Raw genomic sequence first — 24,277 nt, forward strand, 5'->3', positions numbered from 1 at the left:
TGCTCTTATAATCTCAAATGACTGCTTTGTTCGCTTTATACCATTTTGGTCTGTTTTGGGTATTAGAGCTTGGAGTTTTAGAATACTGTATGTTTCTGGAGAAATCATTTAAATGATAATACATTTCTATTTCCTATTATTATAGTATGTAGGTGGCAAAGGTATTTGTACAAAATCAGCACTTTGGCTATACATTGCTAGGCATAAAGCAAAAGCACTCCTGGCTTTTTGTATCCACCCAAATTGCAGTATTGTGGGGAAATGAATGGAAGTGTAAAATTTGGGTGAAGAAAGAAGGCAATTGTCATTTTTAAATGAGGCTTTTATTTGCTGCCAGGCAAGCCTTAAAAACCAATGTAACTTTCTTAGCTAAATCTCCAGGGTTGACTTTTTAACAGAATGGAATGCAAAAGGTAGATTTATCATGTAACACTGATGTGTCAAAAAAAGGAGAATTTTAAAACAATTGTTTCAATTCAGAAAGAATTGAGAAACTGATTTAGATTCCTAAGTCTTTGTTTTGAAATTACCTAAGAAAACATGAGCTAATTGGACTAATCATAACTGGCATATGGAAATGCAACTCTATATAAACTTTTGATAAATTACAAGTCCAGATTCTAGTTATTCAACAGAGATTCTAATTCAAATAATGTATATGGTAAGTGTGGTATGAAATACTATCATGTTAATATTGGATATATGATGTAAAATAAAAACAAAATTAATAATAATAAAAATGACTATAATCGACTGCCTTAGTTTCTGTATTATATAACACACAATATAAGATTATTGATAGGGTTACATGATTATCTCTCAAATTTGTTACTATATATTCTTACATATACAAAATACATACATACGTGAGTCCCTTATGCTTTAATGCACATCTATCTCTACTTAATCTTTATCTATTTGTCTATCTATCTATCTATCTACCTATCTACCTACCTATCCATCCAGCCATCCATCCATCCATCAATCAATTCACTCCTACCTCCTCAAACTGATAATACTACCATGTTTCCCCCAAAATAAGACCTTGCCAGACCATCAGCTCTCATGTATCTTTTGGAGCAAAAATTAATATAAGACCCGGTCTTATTTTACTATCACATAAGACTGGTTCTTATATAGTATAAAACTGGGTTTTATATTAATTTTTGCTCCAAAATACGCATAAGAGCTGATGGTCTTGCTAGGTGTTATTTTTGGGGAAACATGGTATCTACCTCAAAGATAATTGTTATTTCAGCAAATAATGTAGATATAATAGACATAGTGATAGTTTTTATCATAAATGCTAGTCAAGTTGGACATTGTCCTTTGATAAAACCAACAATGTAGTGAAACTTGTGGCTGTAGATGTCCTATTTAGTAGGATTATTCTAATAACCCGTTGGCAAACAAAGAATGATTTAGTGTGGCAAGATAGATTTTTTTCATATAAATATGAAAATTAAAGGTAATAATAAAAATAACTTATTGTAATTATAATAATGTAATAATAATTTGTAGAATGTCAAAGTTTACAAAAACTTTTAGTCTTCATAGTCTACCCTCACTCTGGTATCTTTCACTTATTTCTTCCTCTGGGTCTCTCTCACCTTGTGAAAATCTCTCTAGCTACCACTCTATCCTTGCTTCCCTTCTCTGCATGTTTCTTGAAAAGTTAATCTAGACTCTGTTTCCATTTTCTGATCTCCCACTCACTCCTCTCCTTTCATTTTGTTATCAGTCCATCAACATGTGCACTGTTCTTGCCATTGGCATTTCTAGCTGCAGAATATAGTAAAAATTTCATTGTTTAAGTTAGAAGAAGTAATGAAAGTTCTCCATTAAAAAGGATTCATCTCTTTTGTTCTGATTATAAGATCACCATCATTCCTCCATGGTACATGGATTGGGGTTCTGTGTTGTTTGTTGCCCTTGTTCTGTGTCCTGTAGCAGTAATTACCAGACAAGATGTGCCCCCATGGGAATTACATTTTTATAGGAGAAAGAAGAAAATAAACACGTAAATGTATAATAAGTAAATAAGATAATTTCAGATTGTAATAAATAAAGTCCTACAGGATATTGGGAGCAAGAGAGACTGTAAGTTTGGTGTCTCTGGACCCTGGAGGGCAGCATAGTCAGGAGGTGCGCTCTGGAGAGCTGATCATAAACAGAAGCTCACCATGCAAAGCCTGGAGGAAAAGCCTTCCAGGCAGAGCTCACATTTGGTGTAAGGTCTACATGGAGCATGGCACAAGGGACAGAGGGCGTGCCAGTGTAGCTGAAGTGTAGGGAAGGAGGGGAACAGGGATGTGAAGTGAGGTCCAAGAGGACAAGAGCTGAAATAACGCTCAGCCTTCTCTCCAGTAAGTCATTCACTCTCATTTCAGGCGAAAGGTAAATACTGTGATTGCAACCAGAGGGCAAGGTGGAGTAATGTGATCTTATTTACATTTTATAAAAACCATTCTGGTCCCTACGAGGACAAAAGGAATTTGCCTTATCAATTGGAGCATTCTACCTCAAGGGTAGGTTCCTGTACTAATTTTGGCTGTTGAAATCCATGCCATTGTAATTAGTTAACACCAGGTTGGTCTTAATATCAGACCAATGTGGAAACATGTCCTAAAGAGACTTTTGTATATATTGCCTTATATGACTGTATTTCACAGAAGTGCTGTAAGCTCATTGGGAGGTCAGGTGGTTGGATTCTAGCCCCAGCTTTTATCTCCTATGTACATAAGGCTTCACTCCCTTTTTCCTTCTACCTTCTCTTCTTTAGACCAGTTAAACTTACTTTCTGTTTTTGTGGGGAAATGATTTTTATAGTAGCATAAATAGGTTTTTAATCCTTGCTTATTTACAATGAAATGAAATTTTAACATTGGTGGGGAGGTGAAGGGTTTCAAGATCTTCCAAAAGTTTAAATCTCAGTGAGGATAACTGAAATGTGAAATCCAGGAGAGAAGAGTGGGAGAAAGTCTGGAGATTTAATTGTCAGTTCTACTTTGACAACTTTTCACTTCAACATCCTTCACGGCCAAGGTTCCCGTTTCTCAATTATCCCATTTCCCTTGTCCTCCTTGCAAACTGCTCTTGCTTGGAGCAATTTCAAGGTTCCTTCTCTGTGTGTATTTATCCTTCAGTTGCCTGTTTCTTTTCCCCTTGGCTTTTGCTGTTATAAAATTCACTTAAGTTTTGCTATTTTTACAGGTGAATGTGACAATTCTGAAAGTGCATTGGACTCTTGATTGTGGTGGAAATTTTTAAACTGAGACCTGTGGGTTAGGTAGCACATTGAATGAGAAGTGAATGTGCCATTCAGCTTTTTCTCCCACTGGGTTTTCTTCTTTGATATTGTCTCTTGGTTGAAAATCCTCCATCACTCTGTTGTGCCTTAGTTTGCTCAAAATTGATTGTAATTTAAAAATCAGTTAGAATAAAGCTCATTACAGATTGGATTTTTCCTTTCTCATTTTTTCTTTTCCAGTTTGCCTTTCTCATTTCCCCACACCTCTTTCTCACATGCCTCTTCCTGTTTGTTCTTTCTTAATTTCATCTTAAAGACATGACACATACTTGCTTCTCCTCATATTGACAACTACACGGTCTACTTGGCTCTAAGTTACCACCAACATTCAACAAATATCCATTTGCCAGTTATTAAGCTCAACCGTGGGCCAGGCCCTAGGTATTCATAAATGTATGGGTCACAGTTCCTATCTATAGGGATCTTGTATGAGAAAGGGGGATGGAGATAAATAAATGGAAAATTATAATGCAGTGTGGCAAGTAGCTATTGTGCATAAAGAAGGACACTTTACATGGTCTTGAACAAAAATAGGAGGAATTCTAACCTACACCCTGACCAATGAAAAGAAGTTAGCATTTTAAAGAATGCGTGGGGGGAGGGGATGGTGGCTGATAAGCTTCAGGTGACATGGAGGTGAGATTTAGCTGGAAGACATTGAGGACATTTAGTAGAGTGAAAATATCGACTGTGTGTGTGTGTGTGTGTGTGCAGAAGTGAAAATATAGACTGTGTGGGTGTGTGGTGTGTGTGCAGAGAGAGATGGGGAGGAATGGCATAAAATAAGATTAGAGACTTTTTTTCTGAATGTAGAGGAGAATCATATGAAGGTTATAATCATAAGAAGGTTATCTCAAGGTCATAGTTACATGTCATGGCTATAGTATAGAGAATTCATTACATTCAGTTAATCGTATTTATCAGGCACTTACTAAGTACTAAATGCTGCAAATATAGTCATGACAAAGGCAGACACAGACCTCAACTTTAGGTTAGCAACAATTTTGGTAGTCTGAACTGCAGTACTGCAATAGGAATGGAAATAAGTTTATGTATTTAGGAGATATTTAGGAAGTAGTATTAATAGATGATGATAGTTGACTGGTCAGGTGTGGCAGTGTTCACAGAGGGAGAAGGCAGGAATCTTTAGAGACTCCGAAATGTTGACCTGCATTCTGCTCCCTTTTTCCATTTGATGGCCTGGTAGCTTTGTGGCCATTTCCATTTCCATATATCTAGTTATCAGCTGTCAGTTTTGTCATCCCATTTGGTGGGTGCACAATGGGATGGAAAATACAATGGGTCATTGACCTTGCCATAAAGGCCTTTTGCTATGGGAAAGCTATTATCAAGAATTATGCTAAGCAGCTCTTAGTGTCAGATGAGTTTTTCTAAATTGTTTATTCTTTGAGATGACATGTAGTACAACAACATTGCAGGGGTTGGATGTAAGCAGGAAGGCAGGATGGTTGAAAAAATGTGAGAAAAAGTAGAATCTCATAACAAAGCTAGTTGCGAGGGCATTGAGAGGAAACAAAGGCAATAGAATGGAAGATTTAAAATGGGCATTTGGTCTTCTGAGAGGGACTAAGGTACTAAACCAGTTGACTTCTCTACGAGGCTTCCTGAGGGTCTATCATCCTGTGTTACTCCGTGGGTAAATGTTTCTGGAAAATGCTGCAGACTCAAATGTGCCTCTGTTAAAAAAATCTGGTTAAGTTGGTGAACCCAGAATTTTACAAATACATATTCCCCTATGTTTTTCACTAATATTATATTCACATTTTGTCGACTGATGCCTCACAGGATACACCTAGGGAAACACTGGTCTAACCAAGTAATGATTGTAGTAAGGGTTTGCATTTATTGAGCATTTATTATCTTCTATGCATAGTGTTAAAACACTTTACATGCACTATCTTAGTTAGTCTTTATACCAACAACATTATGAGGTAGATATTATTATCATTGTCATTTTAATGACAACAAAATACCCCGAGTTTTGTCCAAAGTAATATAGCAGTAGGCAGAGGGCCAAACTTGAAACCAAGCAATCTAATCTAAAAGGTTGGACACGTATCCCTTCGTATGTTATCTTGACATGTCACAAGAGCAAGGTCCACAAAGAACTTGCAGCTGTTGGTGCCACTGAAACTCCCTTCAGTCATCTTGTGAATGGGACTGTCCTCTCATGCATTCAAGGACCAAATCACACTTGCACATGACCGAACACTCTGTAATCTCAGAGTCATTGATTCCTTATATTTGCCAACCAGTGGGCCAGACATTTCATATGTGCTGTTCCGTATCACAGAAGAAGAAACTGAGGCAGGAAGGAGACCCGGAAACTCATACAAGATCATACAATTAGACGCCAGTTGAGCCTGGACTCAAAACCAGACAGACTCAGGAGTGAGTCCACATTCTTACTCATACAGCGTTGCCTTCTCAACATCTGAATTTGTATGCACAATTTCCCCAGGCCAAGAAATGTTAGCCTATATCTATATTAAACATGCATACTATATTTTTTTCATGCATTTTTCAGTGTGAAAGATTCTTTTGCTACCACTGAGTCATATTTTTGTAGAGGGAGTGTATGGGAAACAAAGATGTGATGAGGAAGATAATTTAGAGAATTCAGGAGGAATCAGGCTAGGTCAGGAAGTGACCTCATGAACTTGCATTAGAACCAAGGCCAGGATCTGTAAGTCAAACAGGAATGGAGTTCAGTATAGGATTTGAACCTGAGAAGTAACTGAGTGACAGACATATATTTTATCTCCCTCACAAATAAGTGCAGAACGATTATATTTTATATCAGTTTTGCTTACCCCTTAGCGATGTAGTAGTTAACGTAGGGATTTTCGGAGTAGACCATTCTGGGTTTGCATATTTATTCTATTATTAAATGTCACCTCAGGCAAATTTCTAAATTTCATCATCTATGAAATGGGCATAGATATACCAACACCCCAAATTTGTTCTGAAGAGCAACTGAAATAATGTTCTATAAAGTGCTAGAGAAAGTAGGTGCTGGACTTTTATTATAGGTACCCATTATTTCACTATAATGTTTCTTTGCTTTCCTAAGCTTTATGGGCTCAACTTGAAAATGTTATGTTGGTATTTTTTTATCTGCTTTTCCATTTTTCTCCTCTGATAAGTACAGCACAGTGGAGTCCAACAGTATTAAAACACCTGCATATCTCTAGTAGTAGTGAGGTACAATAAGAAAGCTGTTGTACCAGGTGATTTTTTAAAAAACACATTAGGAATAATAGATTTGAAGTGACTTTATTTCATGCAAGAATTCGGCTAACTCATTTTATCTAAACTGTTTACCCTGACCATTTGACTTGGCATTGAAGAAAGAATCTTTAGAAAATAAGTAAAATGAGTCACTATTTAAATAACATTCAAACAACTGTGCCTTGGATTTTGTGAATAAGTTAAATTTATATTTATATGGAGAGAAAAATGGTAATATTTCCCAACTGATTTAGGCTATTGTTAAGTGAATGAAGACTTGCCAAGGCAGAACCTCTCTTATCTCTTGCATCATATCATTTTATTCTTTTTCTTCATAGTTTATATACAGTTTATATTTTGGGAGAGTTTAATGTGTTAAGGTGTCATGAAAAGCTTTAAATGTAGCACAATTATAATGGAAAAGCAATCGTTTCACATACTTAGGATTTTTATTATTTTTATTTGCAGGATGAGTAAGAGATACTTACAGAAAGCAACAAAAGGAAAACTGCTAATAATAATATTTATCGTAACCTTGTGGGGGAAAGTTGTATCCAGTGCAAACCATCATAAAGGTAAGGTCTTCTATTTTCTTTCTCAGCTACCTGTACAAAGTGGCTCACTTTAACACAAACTGTTGTGTTTCATCTTCACTGGTCTGTTAATTTTACTTGATAGGGGTTCTCCCTGGCAATTCTCTTTAAATAAAAATACAGAAATAGTTATTCTGAACATGGCTTTGATAGGGGAAGCATGATTATCTAAATGTTTCCAGGATAACTGCCAGTTCTCAAAATAGTGTTTAGAGAGTATGGAATTGTGACTCTGACTTTCCCCTGTCATTTACATGTTTAAGATAATGATGTTAAAAATGTTGAGTGACATATAATGAAGATGAGTTTCAGATTGCAGTCATTTTTGTATTGAAAGCATCTTTAATGATATGTTTCTTAATAATTATATATGTATATAATTATTATATATATATAATTTCCCTTCAGTGCTTTTTGTGGATCATGTTTCTTCATGACAGAGCACCTTTCTGACCACCATTTGGACTCTGCATCTGGTATGAGATTTAGCAGGCTTAATTCTGCTATAGAACAGAATGAGAATATTTGTTTTATACACATGTGTTAAGTTTGACAGCTCAAAATGATGTCTTTTCTGTTCTCCTTCCTGAACATAAGACACAATATAATGAATAACTACCTTTTCCAAATGAATTAAAATTGGGATATTGCTGAACTGTTCCTACCATAATCAAGTATTCATAACCTGAGAAGTCAATTTAGATTTTTTTATGAAATATGATTTTACAGCTCACTTCTGTAAATTCCAGAGGTTAGCAACTTACTTTCTCATTTTATTTTGGGGTGAAGAGGGAGTTAAGACTGCCTTGAATTCTGTATCACTTAAATTAGTTACACATGTGCAATGAAGTAGCGTTATATTACATTAACACCAGGGACAGGAAAGATGTGGTGTGAGGAGTGATGCCTGTCAGACAGATATTTTCTGCCCCACCCCCGTGTTTGAACCAAAAAGTCATGCTTTGAAATATGAATTTTATGAAGAGGTCCTTAATATTTCATAATCCTGTTTTTCACACCATTGTGTGGTATCTATCTATCATCTATCTATCTATCTATATCTAAAGATAGATATTTATATATCTGTAGATATATAGATATAAGTGTAGATACAGATATAGATACAGATATATATATATATATATATATATATATATATATAGATAGATAGATAGATAGCTAGATAGATATAGATATAGATATAGATATAGATATAGATATAGATATAGATATAGATATAGATATAGATATATACTGGGGTACCAAAAAAAGTATACATTGTAAGAGATGTTATCTATGTATTGTTTTTCAAAGTTGAATTATGGTAGCAATGTGTAGTATGATGTTCACTCAAAAGATGGTGTTAATCAGATGAATGCTAGTGTCATTCATTGTAGCGTCGTTCATTACATTACAATTTTAATACAGTTTTTTCCTTTCTTAAAATGTGTATACATTTTTGGCACCCTCTGCATATAGTAAAGTTTACTTATTTAATACAGCATACTGATCCACAAATCAAACTTTCAATATTTTAATAGTTGTGAAATTATTAGTGTGAAATTTAAAAAAGATGTTGAGCAGGACATTATTCCCTGTGCCTCAAAATTGGCAACAATGAACCAAACTTAAGGACAAAATAGTGTTAAATACTCACTCACTTTTTACAAACAGTTGCAAACCACTGGAGTCTGGCCCCCATCTTGGGCTTAACAAGAAAAGACACATCATTTGTACTATCCAGAGGACAGTCACCCCAGTGCCTCTTTCCAGCTTATAAAAAAGAGTTGAGAGAAGTGTGTGTGGTGGAGGGGGATTCGTAGTAACTGTGGGTGTCAGCCTGACAAAGCCAGGGTTCATGATGAAGATGCATTTTCATTTCCATAGCCGAGTGAGGGTGTCCCTAAGAGAATCACTCATAAAGACTGCCCCACAGTGAATACTGCATACAGTTTTTAAAGCCACTTTTAAGAATTTAAGTTGTGGTATGGTCTATGCTACCTCTGAAACCAAGATAGATCTTTCCTTGCTTTTTGCCAAGAAAATACTTCTTGAACATAAAAGATTATACATTGTCTCAGAAAACCTACTTAACACGCCAAACTCAGTACATGATAGAAGAGAGAGTGTTGTGATATTTTGGTGTTCCATTTCCACTGATATTTTGGACAAAGATTTCTTCACACTTCCCCATTTCCCTTCTTCCCCTCTTCTTTTTTTCCTTTATACTTTCCATTCCACATGCCCCTTTTGTCTAAATTATTTTACGTTTAAATAAGTGCATGTATATGTCCATTGTAGAACATATTCACACAATGAACACCAGCGTGCTCACCACCCAACTGAGAAATGTAACATTTCTAATACCCTTGTAACTGGCTCTGATTTCATTCCTTTGCTTCCTTCCCCAAGATAATCACTACTCTAAATTTTCTGAATATAATTCCCTTACTTTTATGTATAATTTCACCACATACATATAAATCTCCAAATGACATATTGCTTAGTTTTGGTTGTTATTGAATTTACATAATAGTATTATACTGTATTTTTCTGTTTTGCCCAGGGATATATTTGTGACATTCATTGTAGTTGATGGTATGTAGCTGTAGTTTATTCATATTTTCATTTATTCATTACTGTGGCCCCATATTTTATTGTATGAAGTCACCACACGTGTATTTATTCTCTTCTACATGAACATTTGGTGTTCTATTTTTTTGTTGTTATGAACAATGCTTCTGTAAACATTCCTGTACTTCTCTCCCAGTGCACCGTATATAAGGGTTTCTCGAGAGCACGTTCCGAGGAGCAAATTGCTGATGGATCTTCAGTCTTACCAGATTAGGCATGATGGTTTTCCAAAGTGGTAGTGCTAATAAAGTTGTTCATGGTACTTACTTGCTGTCATTGTCATCTGCTGTATCTGTAGTTAAATCTCCTCCTGTGAAGAGTGCTCATTTGTGTCATATCTCTTCTTTTCCTGATTAGTCTCTCCAGAGTTGGTCAATTTTATGTTTTCAAAGGACCGACTTTTGCCTTTGTTGATCCACTCCTTTGTATGGTCTTGTATCTCATTACTGTCTTCTCTTCTCTTTATGGTTTCATTCATTTTATTTTTATTTATGTGACAAATATTAATACTTAAGTTATACTTAGTATATGTGAGGCATTTGTGGGGAAGGAAAACTTCCCTGGATTTCTCAGTGTCCCTGTAGAAAGCTTCAGCCTCCTGAGGATTAGATCTGTAGTCATTTATGTAATTAATTGTTTTGATTGAAAAGGAGAGTAAAACTCCTCTTATCTCCCCGAAAGGGCTAACTGGTCACAGCTTGGATTAGGTCCCTTGGGTAAACGCTCAAGGTGCCAGAAAGTTTGGGGCACTAATTGCCTACGTATGAAACCCAGGCCTTCGAGACACCTGAAGTTTATTTGGCCTTTGGAAGGACGTGTTTTACATTCCAAAATGTTAGACTGAGAACCTAGGATCCTTTCCATCCCATCTCAAAGGAACAAAAGGTTTTTTCTCCTTTTAGGCAATCACTATCTTTGTCTCATATTTAAGCGGGGGAAAAAACAACAACATTGTTTTCTGTCACTCACTTATAAAGCGTTCAGCTACTTATGTAGCACATTTGACTTGGCTTTCATCATGGGTGAGGCTTAGGGCAATGGAGGCCATTCACTTATTTTTTTGTTGTGGTATGATTAATAAGAAATAAACTTTAATAAAAAAAAAGAAGAAAAAAGAAATCTGTCTCTGATCCAGAGCACCTCATGTGAGCATTCAAGATAAAAGTAATACATATTAAAAACCCAATAACTCTATTATAAGAGTTTTACAGCTATCATCTCATTTAATCCTCATAATCTATGAAGTAGGTATTATTATTATTAAACCTATTTCATAGATCAGAAACAGTGGCAAAGAAAAGTTAAATAATTTGTTGCAGATTGACTAGCTAGTAACTATTCCAGGCAGGATTCAAACCTTGGCAGTCTTGCTCCATATAAAATTATATGGATCTAGTAGCAAATTTCTTTTTATTTGTACCATGTAGGATTTAGTTGACTTCCTGTTTCTATGAATTGGTGTCTTTCATGAACTTTGAAAAAAAATCAGGCATTGTCTCTTGAAATATTGCTTCTACACTATTGTCTTTATTAAACTAGGACTCTGGTTATGTGTGTGTCAGCTTTCTCTCTTTGTTCTCCGTGCATTTCAAACTTTATATTTTTCACCCTCAAGTCTCGCTGTGCTTTATTCTGGGTTATTTATTCAGTTCTTCTTTCTACCGCACTAATTCTGTGTTCTCTTGATTGTAATCTGCTCTTTAATCTATACATTGACTTTTAATTTCATCTATCATATGCTACTAGAAATTCTTTTTTCTTGCAAATTGACTTCGCTTTTGTTATATTTTCTATATAACAAGTGAGAATAACTAGTGAGAATATAGCTGTGCATTATAGAGGCAAAATCTGTGTCTGTATGGAGTTTTTGTCCTACAGGTGGGAAAATAGATGATAAAAATAAAAATAAAAATTTTACAGTATAAATGCTATGGAGAAAAATAAAGGAATAAAGAGGTAAAGAAGTGTTTGAGAGGGATTATAATTGTAAATAAAGCCTTAGTGTAAGACCCAAAGTATCCAATGGAGCCAGCCATGAATATATTTGGAGGAAAGATGTCCCAGGCAAAGCAGCAATAAGTTTCAATGCTTCGAAGTAGAAGCATGCAGTGAGAAATGGCAAGAAGGGTGGTATACACAGAGCAGAGCAAGTGAGAAAGAGAAAGGTAAGAGAGTAGGTCATTACAGTCCATGCTAATGTAGGAGATGAAAGAATGGAATACTTGTAAAAAGCTCTTAGATGGCGTTGTGTGCTCAGGAGCAACCGCATGCAAAATTGTGTTATTCTGTAGTTTTTAAACATGATGTAGAAACACCTGCAGAAACCCAGAGTATTTGGATTTGAAAAAGGAGATATCTGAAAACCAGAAAATGTCACCTGCTTACTAAAATTTTCTAAGCTTTGGGAACTGAAAATCTCTCACACTCAGACAAGTAAGTTTACTGCTCAAACTGCCACAGAGATTCATTCCTGAATTCTCACAGTTGTTTTGAGCTGGGCATTTTGGGAGAGGATGTGATTAACTCAGAGTGTTGTGGCACCAGTCAGAAAGTATAAGCAGCATTTCCCCCTTGGAAGCAATTACACTAGATACAGCTTCAGATATTGGGATCAGAGAAGAAACATTTCAGTTTAGGACTACAAGTTCCCAACAGAAAAATATAGTTATTAATCTTAGAAGGCTAATATGCTTTCTTGCCTTTTCTTCCTCTACCCATCACATCCAAACTAAATCTAAAAAGAATTAGTCATCATTGGATCTTAGGGTTGGAAAAGGGTCTGCACTTAGTGTGAAGGAGATACACACAGGTGAGGCTTGTATACACAAAAAGAAAACATAAAGATGTCATTTGATTAGTTGAGATTGAATTTTTATCCTCATTGTTATGTAAGCTAATTACTAATCTGAGTTGGAACTTTTGATTCAATGGAATTTTTTCAAAGAAAAACAAAATTTTAAATAAAGATAACTTTTAGTTCAAAGCCCAGATGAGATAGCAGCTGTTTAAATTTTTTTTTTTTTTTTGGTAGCTCTTCACTTATTTGTTGGTTCATTTGATGATTTATTCACTCATTCTACCAACTACTCAGTAAACAAAATACGTATTGAGTGTCTGTTAACTGTTCAACGTTAGATCCAGCTGTAGATATACAAAAAGTGACCCAAATAGACATGATCCATGCCCTATGGAGCTTATTGTATAGTAGGGAAGAAAAAACATTAGTCTGATAAACAGACAGATACATGTTTAATTATAAATGGTATTAAAGTGCTATAAAGATAAAATTTCAGGATAAGAGTATGCGAACTGAAAAATGGTTGGAGAGGGATCAGGGAAGTCTTTTCCAGGGAAGAGACATTTGAGCGGAGATCTGAATAGGGAGTGGAAGGTAAGGAGACCGAATGCTCTGGAGCTAAAATAATTAGTCAGTGTCTGGAGGGCAAAAAGCAAGGGGATTGTGCACAATTAGCCACCGGTGGTGGATCGTTGGGGCCATATTCAGAATGCTGGTTTTCTGACAGTTAAAATTGTTTGATCTAATTTAGCTAGGATATTATTAGGTTCTCTCTTGGGCTGGTTTGTAGCTAGCTGTGATGTACATCAAAGTTTAAGAACCCTGATGGATAATTTATACTGTGTAAGGGCCTTGTTTATGAAAACAATAGCATTAATGGCCTAAGAGAAAGAAAAATGGCCATAACATAAACTGACTCTCTTTTGAACTTTTAGCAATACATTTTATTATATATTTTATTGAATTTTTCAAGTAATACATGTTTATTTGAGAATTTTGGTAATAAAGAAAAATATCAAGAAGAGAAATTGAGTCACCCATAATTCTTCCACATAGAAATTATTAGATGGCATTTGGGCATATTTTTAACTGGTTTAATTTATGAATATCTCAAATATATTTGAGATCTGGTGTTTATTCACTTATTTAACTATTCGTACATTTATTGACATGGACTAGGTATGTGAGAGACTGCTGCTCAGAGCTGGTAATTCTGCTTAAATTATACAGATAAAGTTTCTGTTTTCCTGGAGTTTACCCTTCTACATGTTTTTTTTTTTTTTTTTTTTTTTTTTTTTTAAGATATCTCACTCATGTTTACAGAACAGTGCATAAAACCCATATGTATTCTCAAAAGAATAATTATAAGGCAAACAATACCAACCAGGACAAAAAATAAAATATCGTCAGCCCCTCAAAGATGCTTATGCCTCTATCTGATTACAACCCCTCTTCCCACAGAGGTACCCCTTTCCTAACTTCTTATGCCTAAACAATAGCATATTGTTTTGTCTTGGTTTTAATTTTGTAAAAATGGAATCCTGCTGTGAACATTTTTTTTCCCAGTGTGATTCTCTTCTTACCATCAACATTTTCTCTTGAGATTCATTCATGTTGTAACATAGGATTCCATTGTGTGAATCTACTGTGATGTATTTATCTTTTACTGTTGATGGATTTGGGTCTTTCCTGTTGTTCATTGTTATTGACAATGCTGCTGTGGACATTATTATACATGTATTTTGGTTTGCCTATGCAAAATTTCCCCATGGTATATTTCTAAGGATGGGACTTTATGGGTCATATGATAAGCACATATTGAACTTTACTTTTTTTCCACTTAGCAGTATAATTAGCAGTAAGTGATGTGTACTTACTTATATTAATACTATATCTAAAAATGATCCATAAACACATATTATAATTGGGGCATGAAAAACATTATAATAATGTACCCTAAATTACTTGAGAAAATTTTTGTTGTGAGACTTTTTCTGACATTATTTTCTTTGTTCATACTAATATAAAAACATTTGTGCCATAATTTTTGTTTACATTTAATATTAATTAATCAATTAAATTTATTAACGCATTTTGTTCATATTTAATTTCTTTATATAGTTAACATGAGAATTGCTGAGGTGAAAAAGGTTGAAGTGGTTAGGTTTGTATCATTCAAAATTCGTTCTGCATAAAGGAAACCACACTAGGGTGGTTTAAAATGGGGAACTGGTTACAAAAATGTTGAAGGGGCTGGAGAAGGAAACAGGGGATGGTGATACTACTACCCAGATACTGGTAACTGCAGAAAGATATTATTGCCCCTAGACCTGGGAGAGTGAAAAGAGAGCAGTGTTACCCAGAGCTCCTGATGGTGTTTGCGACTGAGTTTGCTGAGCGCTGCAGTTGCTTTAGGAGTCACTTCCACTTGCACTGAGCAGGAAGCCTGGAGTCAACTCCTTTTTGAAATTGCTAGAGCTTGGGGGGCTGGATGCTGCCAGACTCTCTGCTAATGCTGCTAAAGCCCACAGATATCCACATTACCCTCTCTTAGCACTTCTGAAGCCAGAGCAGAAAAGGATAGATAACTTCTTCCTTCCTTCAGTCTTCCTTTCCCAAGAGTGCCTTCCTCCAAGAAGCAGACTTCAAGATGCAATCCAATGTGCAAGAAATTTTGGGGGAAACACTTTTCAAGTGCAAAGGGGGAGGGAGCAGAGAAGTAGATAGTGATGGACTTTCAGACCATGGGGACCTTTGGACACGTGTAAAAGAAGAGAAGGTAGGAAGGCAGGAAGGTTGAGTAGGAAGGGTACTTCAGCATAGTTTTGAAAATGTCTTGGCTAGGCCAATTGGGAGCCCTTGAACACAAGGTTGCCCATTGGACAGAGTCCCATAACGGACCAAAAGGCCAGGCTGTAGTATTCCTGCCATGCTCAGTCACTGACTAGTAGCAGTCCAGGGAAAGTGTGGCCTTGGTAGGATCCTATGATGGGTCCACAGGTGGCACAACTAGAGACCATCAGTCAGCTATGTTCTTTGCAGCGTTCTTTTGAGGGAGATTCAAGCGCACATCTTTGCGGTTGCCACACTTCATGGGCAGAATCTAACCAGAAGCCACCTGGCAAGGGAGTCTTACAAATCAAATATGTAAGTTTCCAGCACCATTCGATACAGAGGAATATAAAAAGATAAATATTGGCGAAGAAAATATCTGTCACAGGAATACTTACACCTATTGTCGAATTGCTTTTTATTCCCTCATAAAGGTATATAAAACTTTTCATCCCTCCACTCAGAAAATATTGGCTACAAATTTTCCCTCCTCATGTGTATCCTGTTGGGATTCTATTCTCAGAATATTCCATTAGTCCCTGCCTAGTTTCTTCTTAGTGTTTGTGGAACTGCTTTGGTAGGCACTAGATGTACACATCTAATTTTGGATTTGGTATGGCTTCTTTTCTAGGTATCTAAGGCATTTCCACCTTCTTCCAGATCCTGCTTTCAGTGAAGGCAAGGGAGAATACCATTATCTCCTGGTTTACTGTTTGGCCCCTCAGAACAGCTGCTGTTTAATTCTGAAGGCTCCGAAAGCATTCTTAAGCGCATGCTCCCCTTGCCACAGCTTTCTCTTGCTCTCTTCCTAGTTGTTAAAGCCAGAGTCTTTGGAAATCATCCTTGACACTTTTCTTGCCATCTCTGCCCATCTCCAATCAATTGTAAAATCCTATTACTTTTAATTACTAATTGTCTTTCAAATGTGCACACTGTTCTCCATCTTCATGTTTTTGTTTGTTTGTTTGTTTGTTTTGTTTTGTTTTAAGGAAGGTGCAGCTCACAGTGGCTCGTGTGGGGATCGAACTGGAAACCTTGGTGTTATCTGCACCCCACTCTAACCAACTGAGCTAACTGGCCACAACCTCCATCTTTATGTTCTTAATCTTTGAACTATTGCAATTCTCTCACTCAAATTTCCTGACTCTAATCAGGTCTACACACAGCTGCTGAAGTGAATTTTTCTAAATAAATATTTGATACTTTTACTTCTCTACTAAGAAACCTTAAGGTAAACTTCAGAACTTGTAACATGGTTGACAAAGCCATGTGTGATTTGTCTCTTGTCCTCTTCTTTAGGTACCTTTCCTCTTACTCGGTATGATCTTCTGCAGTTCCTTGCAGGTGCTGTGACCCTTTATACCACGTTTCCCTCTGTGTGCTTTTTGCACTTTACTGCTTTATTTGTCTAGATAATGGCAAGCCATCATTCATGTCTCTTATCTGCCCCACAAAGCTTTTCTTATCCTTCTAGATTAGTTTCTCTGTTATATGGACACATAGAACCTTGAACACTTTACATCTCTTATTACAACTATAATTAATTCATTGCTTGTGTAATTGTTTGTTAATGCTTACCTTTCCACTTAGCTGTAAGTTCTATTAGGGTAGATCCAGGTATTTCCTTGGCATCTCCTGTTCCTAACATATCTAGTATAAATAAAATTATGACATGGTCTCTTCCTTTAAATAAGCTCTTAATTTAGATTTCATATTTCAAAACATTGCACAGAAGTCATAAAAGAGTTTGAGAAATTAATGGTGATAGCAGGTATACGTGTTTTCTTCCTATTTTAATGGTGAAAGGTCTAGTGTTCCAGCATTAAATATTAATGTTGACTTTTAAAAAAAGTTTAAAAATTATATTACAATTTTTTTCTCTATATTTTCTCTATTTTAAGGGATTGAGTTTTATTTTCATTGTATAATATATTTGAAGGTATAGAATTAGAGAAATTCTGAATATTTAATGTTAAAATAAATGAAGTAATCCTACTTATTAGGCCTTCATATACGTACTTTATTTCTTTGGGCTACGAAAGGAATGTTTTCTCACTGTAGTTGCTCTAACATACATTCAAGATTTTTTTTCCTTTTTGTGTAATAAACTCAAAGCAGAACAGGTCTATTATGAGGGGAGTGAATCTTACTATTTAAAAAACGAGAAAATAGTTTTTCTGGTGTTAGTGGATTTGGTAGTCACTGAATAAAGTTATGTCATTATTGTATAATTGCATGCTTAATAAAAAAGATGAACATCATAACACATTTGTTGTCTTTTGATCGTGAACAATTCATTCACTAAAAAATATTTAGTTATTACCGGGCATATAATGGATACTGTGCAGCTATCAACAAGCATTCCATAACTTATTTTGGAGAATTTATTTAATGTATTCTTATGTCTGATCCCTCATCATCTAGAAATAATTAAAGGAAGTCAAAGAGATCTGGAATTTATTTAGCTTAGAGTAGAATTTGCTAATACTTGTTTACCTGGAGCAGTGTTTCTCAACTGTTATTTCATTTTTGCTGTCTAAGGAGCTTTTTAGATATATTTTTTTTCCTAATTGATCCCCACTCCCTTGGAAATTTAATGCCACAGATATACTGTATATCTGTTAATGCGCTATATTTATATCTGTGATTTATAGATAAAGAGAGTTAGACTTTTTTCACTTCCAATGAGCCAGTTTTCACCCCCTTGGGTTGCCCTTGTTGAAAATGCATGATCCAGAATTAGTCAATTTTTGTTACTATGTAGTACCTGTTTCATAGTGCCGCTATTTTTTTCCTGCCATTAATCATCTTTTATAAAAGTCCCTAATAGCATATCAAAATAATAGACCTTAAGGGCTCAGAGGAGCCAATATAATATAATAGATTAGTAATTTACATTTTAATGAGTTCACATGACAAAATATTTAAGGGAAAAAGTTCTTTCATATATCTTATAATTTATTTCATACATTTTTTTCTCCCCAAGTGTCAAAAAAACAGACGCTGGCCTATGGAAGTACTTACATTTTTGTTCAATCACACCAGGGTTTTAGTCTTGGTCATGTGAATGCCTTTCTTACCAAGTCACTAAACCATACTGTTCTATAATTTGTATAATAATACAAGTTATTAGGCTACTGGAAATATTTTAAATTTCTTCTGTAGTTTCTACTTTTTCATAATGTGAGTTCCATTTATGTATTACTAATGTATTGGGTGTCTCTATAATAGGAAGTCATTTACTTAGTAATTAGTCATTCAAATCTGGTGATGATATTTGGATGTTAATAAAATAAAATAAACAGGACACAAGGCTGGATATTAAATTACCAAACAAAATGCTTAGCTGATCACTCATGAACATGTCTACTTCCCCAAATAAATAGTTTATAATTTCACAGTGAGTATGGGAGACTCATTTGTGGGATAAACAGATTGAAAGACTAATTTAAAGTGGTGCTTAAGATACTTATCAGAGTGGTGAAAAGAGAAGAAAATTTGGAGTCAGGAGAATTTAGGGTTTGAGCTGAATGTCCTTGGGTAAAACATTAACTCTGATATTTTAGTATCTTTATCTGTAAAATAGGAGTAACAGGTGCTCATTTTCTTACACTGGCTTGGTGTAGAGATTAAAAAAAAAGATAATGCATATGAAATTTCTTTTAAAGTGCCATATAATGTATGTTATTATAATTTCTACTACATATAAAATTTTAAATTTTGCTGATAATACTTTTATAAATATTGATAGTTTTGAAAGGTATTTCTTGGGAAATAAAAGTAAAGTTTGAGTCATATAGGGAACAATTTCTTGCTCTTTTGAAATATATAATACATATAATAGTAAGTCCCTTAATTCTTTGCCTGTACACAAAATTAATATTCTTTTGCTCATGTGTACCCTGTGGGAGTATTTTGAGGAAGCTGAGCATTACTTGTTAGTAGGAAAATAATCAAGTTGTTTTATAATGTATTTTCAAGTTATAGCTAGTTCACTGGAAGGTTAATGTTGAGAAAAATCAATCAATTGAACAGATTTTTTTCCCTGATTTGAAACAAATTACATTGGAGTTATAAAAAGAAATGAAGCTCAACTATAGATAAAAGTGACAGCCCCACTAATAGAGGATTCAGGGAGAAAATGTTAGCGTGTCATTTTAATAAGTTATTGGGTTATATGTGTAGTAGCTATGGTCTACTATTGTTTTCTATCTCTGCAAATGTCTTATCTCAAAAAATGTGTTATATAAGTAAAATCGCCCTTACTGTTCTTGTTTCCTAACAAAGATAAGCTACTCTAACATTGTTATGAAACACTGCAGCAAATACTCCTGTTGAATGCTAGTGCTGGGCAGACATTTAGGTCAAAGATAGGTGAAGCATTTTTTTTCTTTGCTATGTATATACATATACATATACATATGCATATGCATATGCATAATACATAATATATATGTTCCTAAAATTAATGTTAAATGAACTTTGTAAATGAGTTCATTAAAAAAAAATATTTCACTTTTCTTTGGGCAATCATCTTGGCATGTAAATAATTATATCCTAACATATTTTTCTTATGACATTTTACATATAATGGGCTTTTTCAAAGTAATTTATACATATCAAATATTGAAGACAATAAACTTTCAGAAATAATATCAAAATCTCACTGGTTTCTTTCCTTCCAAATATTTTGTTTCCTGGTAATTTATTTATCGTTCATTTATTCAAGAAATATGTTGAACATTTATACTATGCCAAATACTATTAGGCACCGAGAGACCATCAAAATGAATTAGATTATTGTGCTCTCAAGGAACTCATTCACTAACACACACACACACACACACACACACACACACACACGTAATAAAAGTGAACACAATGAATACTTAATGAAATCTTACCTATCCAAAAATCAATAAGGACAAAGCGCATGCACACATTATGTAATAACAACAGCAGAAGAGATGACAGAGACAAGTCCATCTTCATGTTGAAAAAAAGTAAAATTACCAGAAAGTGCATGAGTATGTGTCACCCTGAGAAGGACAGTGAAAGTAAGAGATGACATGGTGTAATGGATGAGTAAAGGACTTGTTTGGGAAAGTGTAGGTGGTTGAAAGGCAGCTAAGAGAAGTATGAGAAATCTGTGTGGGAAGTAAGAAGCAAAGGATGACTGCAAGCTATGATCACAAAATAAATTTTGATGAAACACCCCTGGGAGATGAACTGGAGTCTTTAGTTTTTCTAGAATAACAGCTTGAATTTTGAAATTGTAGAACTTTCACTGCTTTAACTTAACAGTTGTTAAAATCTCCTTGTGTTTTTAATGGAAGAAATTAAACACCTCTATCAATATGGGACTGTCATTCTCAGAGCTGTCTTTGGTCAGGCAGTTGTTTAGATTGTAATTAGTTCTCATTTAATCACAAATCAAATTTTAATTTTAATTGAAATAATATTCAAGTTAAATAAACCAAGACAATAGCTCTAATTAAGTCAACCTTTATATCATGAAAACATTTAAAAACAGTTATCCTTTACAGTGTTTTTGAATTCATTTTTGGGTTGTGATCTTACTTATCAGAGTGCAAGAGTTCTCAATTTTCAAATAAATTTTTAAGAAATTTTTCTCATTAACGAAAATGCTATATCACCTTGGTAGGACTACTGGACTGATTCCCATTCACGTTTTGGAGGTATTTTTGAACTTGAATCTAATCATTTAGGAAAATGCTGTTGGAAATGAAGATGTATTTGAAAAGAAAAATTGAGCCCCAAATCTTAATAACCTGAAGAAAGTATGCTAAGGAATATGGATGTCAAGCCACAGTAATATTTACAATAAATTAATAAATATAGAAAAAAATGTCTATCCGTCTGATATATCAGACATGCAATGACAGTACCTGTGAAGATACTCGAGGATCTTACTACTGATCCTAGAATTACCATTTTTCAAGATTGACTTTGTTGTACTTTAGCTGAAGTTTCATATTTCAAAAAAGGTGTAGACCCCCAGTCTGTGCTCTAATTATGTTATTTTTATGTCAAAATATAGATTGATAGTACTTTCAATATTCTCTTACAAAGTAAAAAAAAGCTAAGTTAATGAATTCTGTGGTTAGTTGAACACAACCATTCCATTGTAGTGTTGGTGAAGGAATTATGGTCTTGTAAAATGGGATTAGGCAACATTGATCTATTCTATCAGTAGGAACATCTTGGACTCTTTCCATGTTGTTATGTTGTACATTTTTTATTTTTATAGAACCTTGTTTTTTGGATCATTTTGAGTGCTAGTGGCAAAGGGCTTTAAACTTTAGAGTTATCAAATGATGGCTTATGTCTCTGGACATACTGAGGAACTTGAAAATATTGAGTTGTAATTCCAAATGCTGAGATACTTTCTTTGGAAAATGGGTAATCTTCCCAGAAGGGTACTAGCTTATCTCATCCCTCTAGAGGTTTTTTTTCAATGTCTCAAATCTGGCTTCTCTCAAAGCCTTAATATCAACTCCTCATAGGGAAAACTTCTATGCTAAAAATCTTGTTCTTGTCAATAACTCAAAGGTTGGTTGTGGAATCACAATGTTTCATGATGCGATGTTTCAGGGTCTCTGTGTCACTGTCCTGTCCTTTCCAGACAATGAGAAACTTTGGGCTTGGGATATTGAGCCCAATCAGGGTGACCATGCCCTGCGCATATTTGGCATCTCCATATGATTTTCCTTTTTGTCAGAGACAGTGTCTCTGACTGAGTAAACAAAGGAACCGAGGAAAAACTATTAAGAATAGTATAAATTAATATTTAAGTATATTTAAATTGTAATAGTCTCACTGACTGGCCTGTGTCACAATAAAGAAACTCCTATATTTTTGTCATTGCTACAACTGCTATGGACATGATCAGGCTGGAGCTCTCTCAGACACCAGAGATTTAAAATAGCAACTCAACTGATTGCCTTGGAAACGTCTCCATTTATCATTTCAGTTTTATCTCTTCATGAAACATCTTCGTTCTCTGTTACCTGTTTTCCCAAGAACCAACAGCTACCATGTCAAACAGACCATTTCATCATGTTTAATTCCGTATGACTTAGACTCATTTCTGTAGCTGATGAGCTCAAAATAACAGTAACTGTTTTTGAATTTTAGATAGTCTATATTATATTAACATATAAATATACACTGTCGGTATACTACTAAGTTTTGTGATGCTGCCAGATGAGGTTACTTTGTGGAGAGTTTTCAAGGCAAGGAACAATATGCCATCTAGAATTGAGAAAACAGCCAGTTACTCCTCATGGAGAAAGATGATTTTCTATGAGCTAATAATGGATTCTCACATGGCTGATAATTGTTCATGAGTCATGCTTTCTAGCCAATTTGTTGCTTCTCTGTAACTGTGTTTTATGATATTTTATTGAAGCAGAGTGAGTTCTTATTTTAGCAGAACAAAATTATTATTTCTGTTTACTTTCATTTCAAATTAGATCATAATGGAAATCTTTGGGTGTAATGAGCTTTAAAACCTAATTCCTATAAAAATGATCCATTTTAACCTAAATAATGAGCTTAATCTTGGTAATATGAATTTCTGTATCTCAAAGAAATAATAACCATTTGAATAAAGCAAACTTGCCTTTCTATTTTGACAAACAAATGACTCCACATATATGATTCAGTTCTGAATACTGAAATACTAAAACTATGCCTGACCAGATTTCAGTCTTGCTGAAGTGCCTTGAGATATCTTTTTCAGAAAACCACTTAGATAAGAATCATTTGCAAACTGGAGATGCTTGCCACTTATTGTCAGTCTTAAGCTCAAAACTGAAGTATTTCTTTATTGGCTAAAATATAATTTAAAGTGGAATTCTCATGGAGTCTCATTTGGCTGTTCTGGGGGAATATTATTAAATGGATAAAGAGAAAGTACAAGTTTATACAACTCTCATCATTTAAAGTACTACCTACCCCAGTAATCTACACTTCTACATAAATGATTAAACACTTAAACTGCCTTTGTAAGTCAGGTTATTTATTTTTTCTAATATTATTATTAACACTGAACATTTTTTCTTCCCAAGTAACCTATTAACCCAGAATTTCAGGATTTAAAAAAAAAATTAGAGGTCATATACTCTAACACTAATCAATGCATGACTCCTTTCTGTAATACGTCTGACCAGTCTTCTGCTTTTTCTATATATTACCATAGCTTGCTACTTCACAAGTTCACCTATTTCATTTTTTGAAACAAAAAATTGTTTGAAAGTTCTGTCTCGTGTTCTTTATATATTTATATATGTGTTCCCTTATTTATGTGTGTGTACACACACACACAAACACACACACACACACACACACACACACGGTGCCAAAGAAATGTATACACATTTTAAGAAAGGAAAAAACTATTAAAATTGTAATACTCAATATATTCCGATAACAAAAGATGAATACAAGTCACATTTGACTTCTGCAATTACAAGAGGTGCTCAAGGTAGTTACCATCAGTGTTCAGACATTTCTGATTATGGCAAACTACTGCTTGAGCAATGTTGACCAAAGTGTCTACTTCTATACATATTTTTGGCACCCCCAGTATATATGCATCCACTTCCCAACTTCGAAGTAATATCTGCTGCATAACTTCAACCAATGGAAAATAGATAACAAGGTATCACATGGTTATCTATTATTTCTATGTAATGGTCCTTTAAATATTTTCAGAGAGCTGTCTTCTTTTCTACCTCTTTGCTTCAGAATTAACATCTCCCAACATTTTTAATTAATCTTCAAAAACAGGCCCATACCTTTATGATATTTTGCGTACTTACCTTTATGTATTAC

General features: G+C 34.6%; 1 protein-coding gene across 2 annotated transcripts in view; it reads left to right on the top strand.

Moving 5' to 3' along the window:
* The window catches only part of TAFA2 (TAFA chemokine like family member 2), a 429,252-nt gene that overhangs the window by 263,207 nt on the left and 141,768 nt on the right, over positions 1–24,277 (top strand). For both annotated transcript variants that reach the window (XM_074325470.1, XM_019732468.2), the window contains exon 2: positions 7,031–7,137. In XM_074325470.1, the coding sequence (XP_074181571.1) occupies positions 7,032–7,137 (106 nt within the window). In that variant the 5' untranslated portion in view covers position 7,031. The remainder of the gene's footprint in view (positions 1–7,030; positions 7,138–24,277) is intronic.

This window comes from Rhinolophus sinicus, linkage group LG02 (assembly GCF_036562045.2).
Source record: "Rhinolophus sinicus isolate RSC01 linkage group LG02, ASM3656204v1, whole genome shotgun sequence".
Taxonomy (NCBI): Eukaryota; Metazoa; Chordata; class Mammalia; order Chiroptera; family Rhinolophidae; genus Rhinolophus; species Rhinolophus sinicus.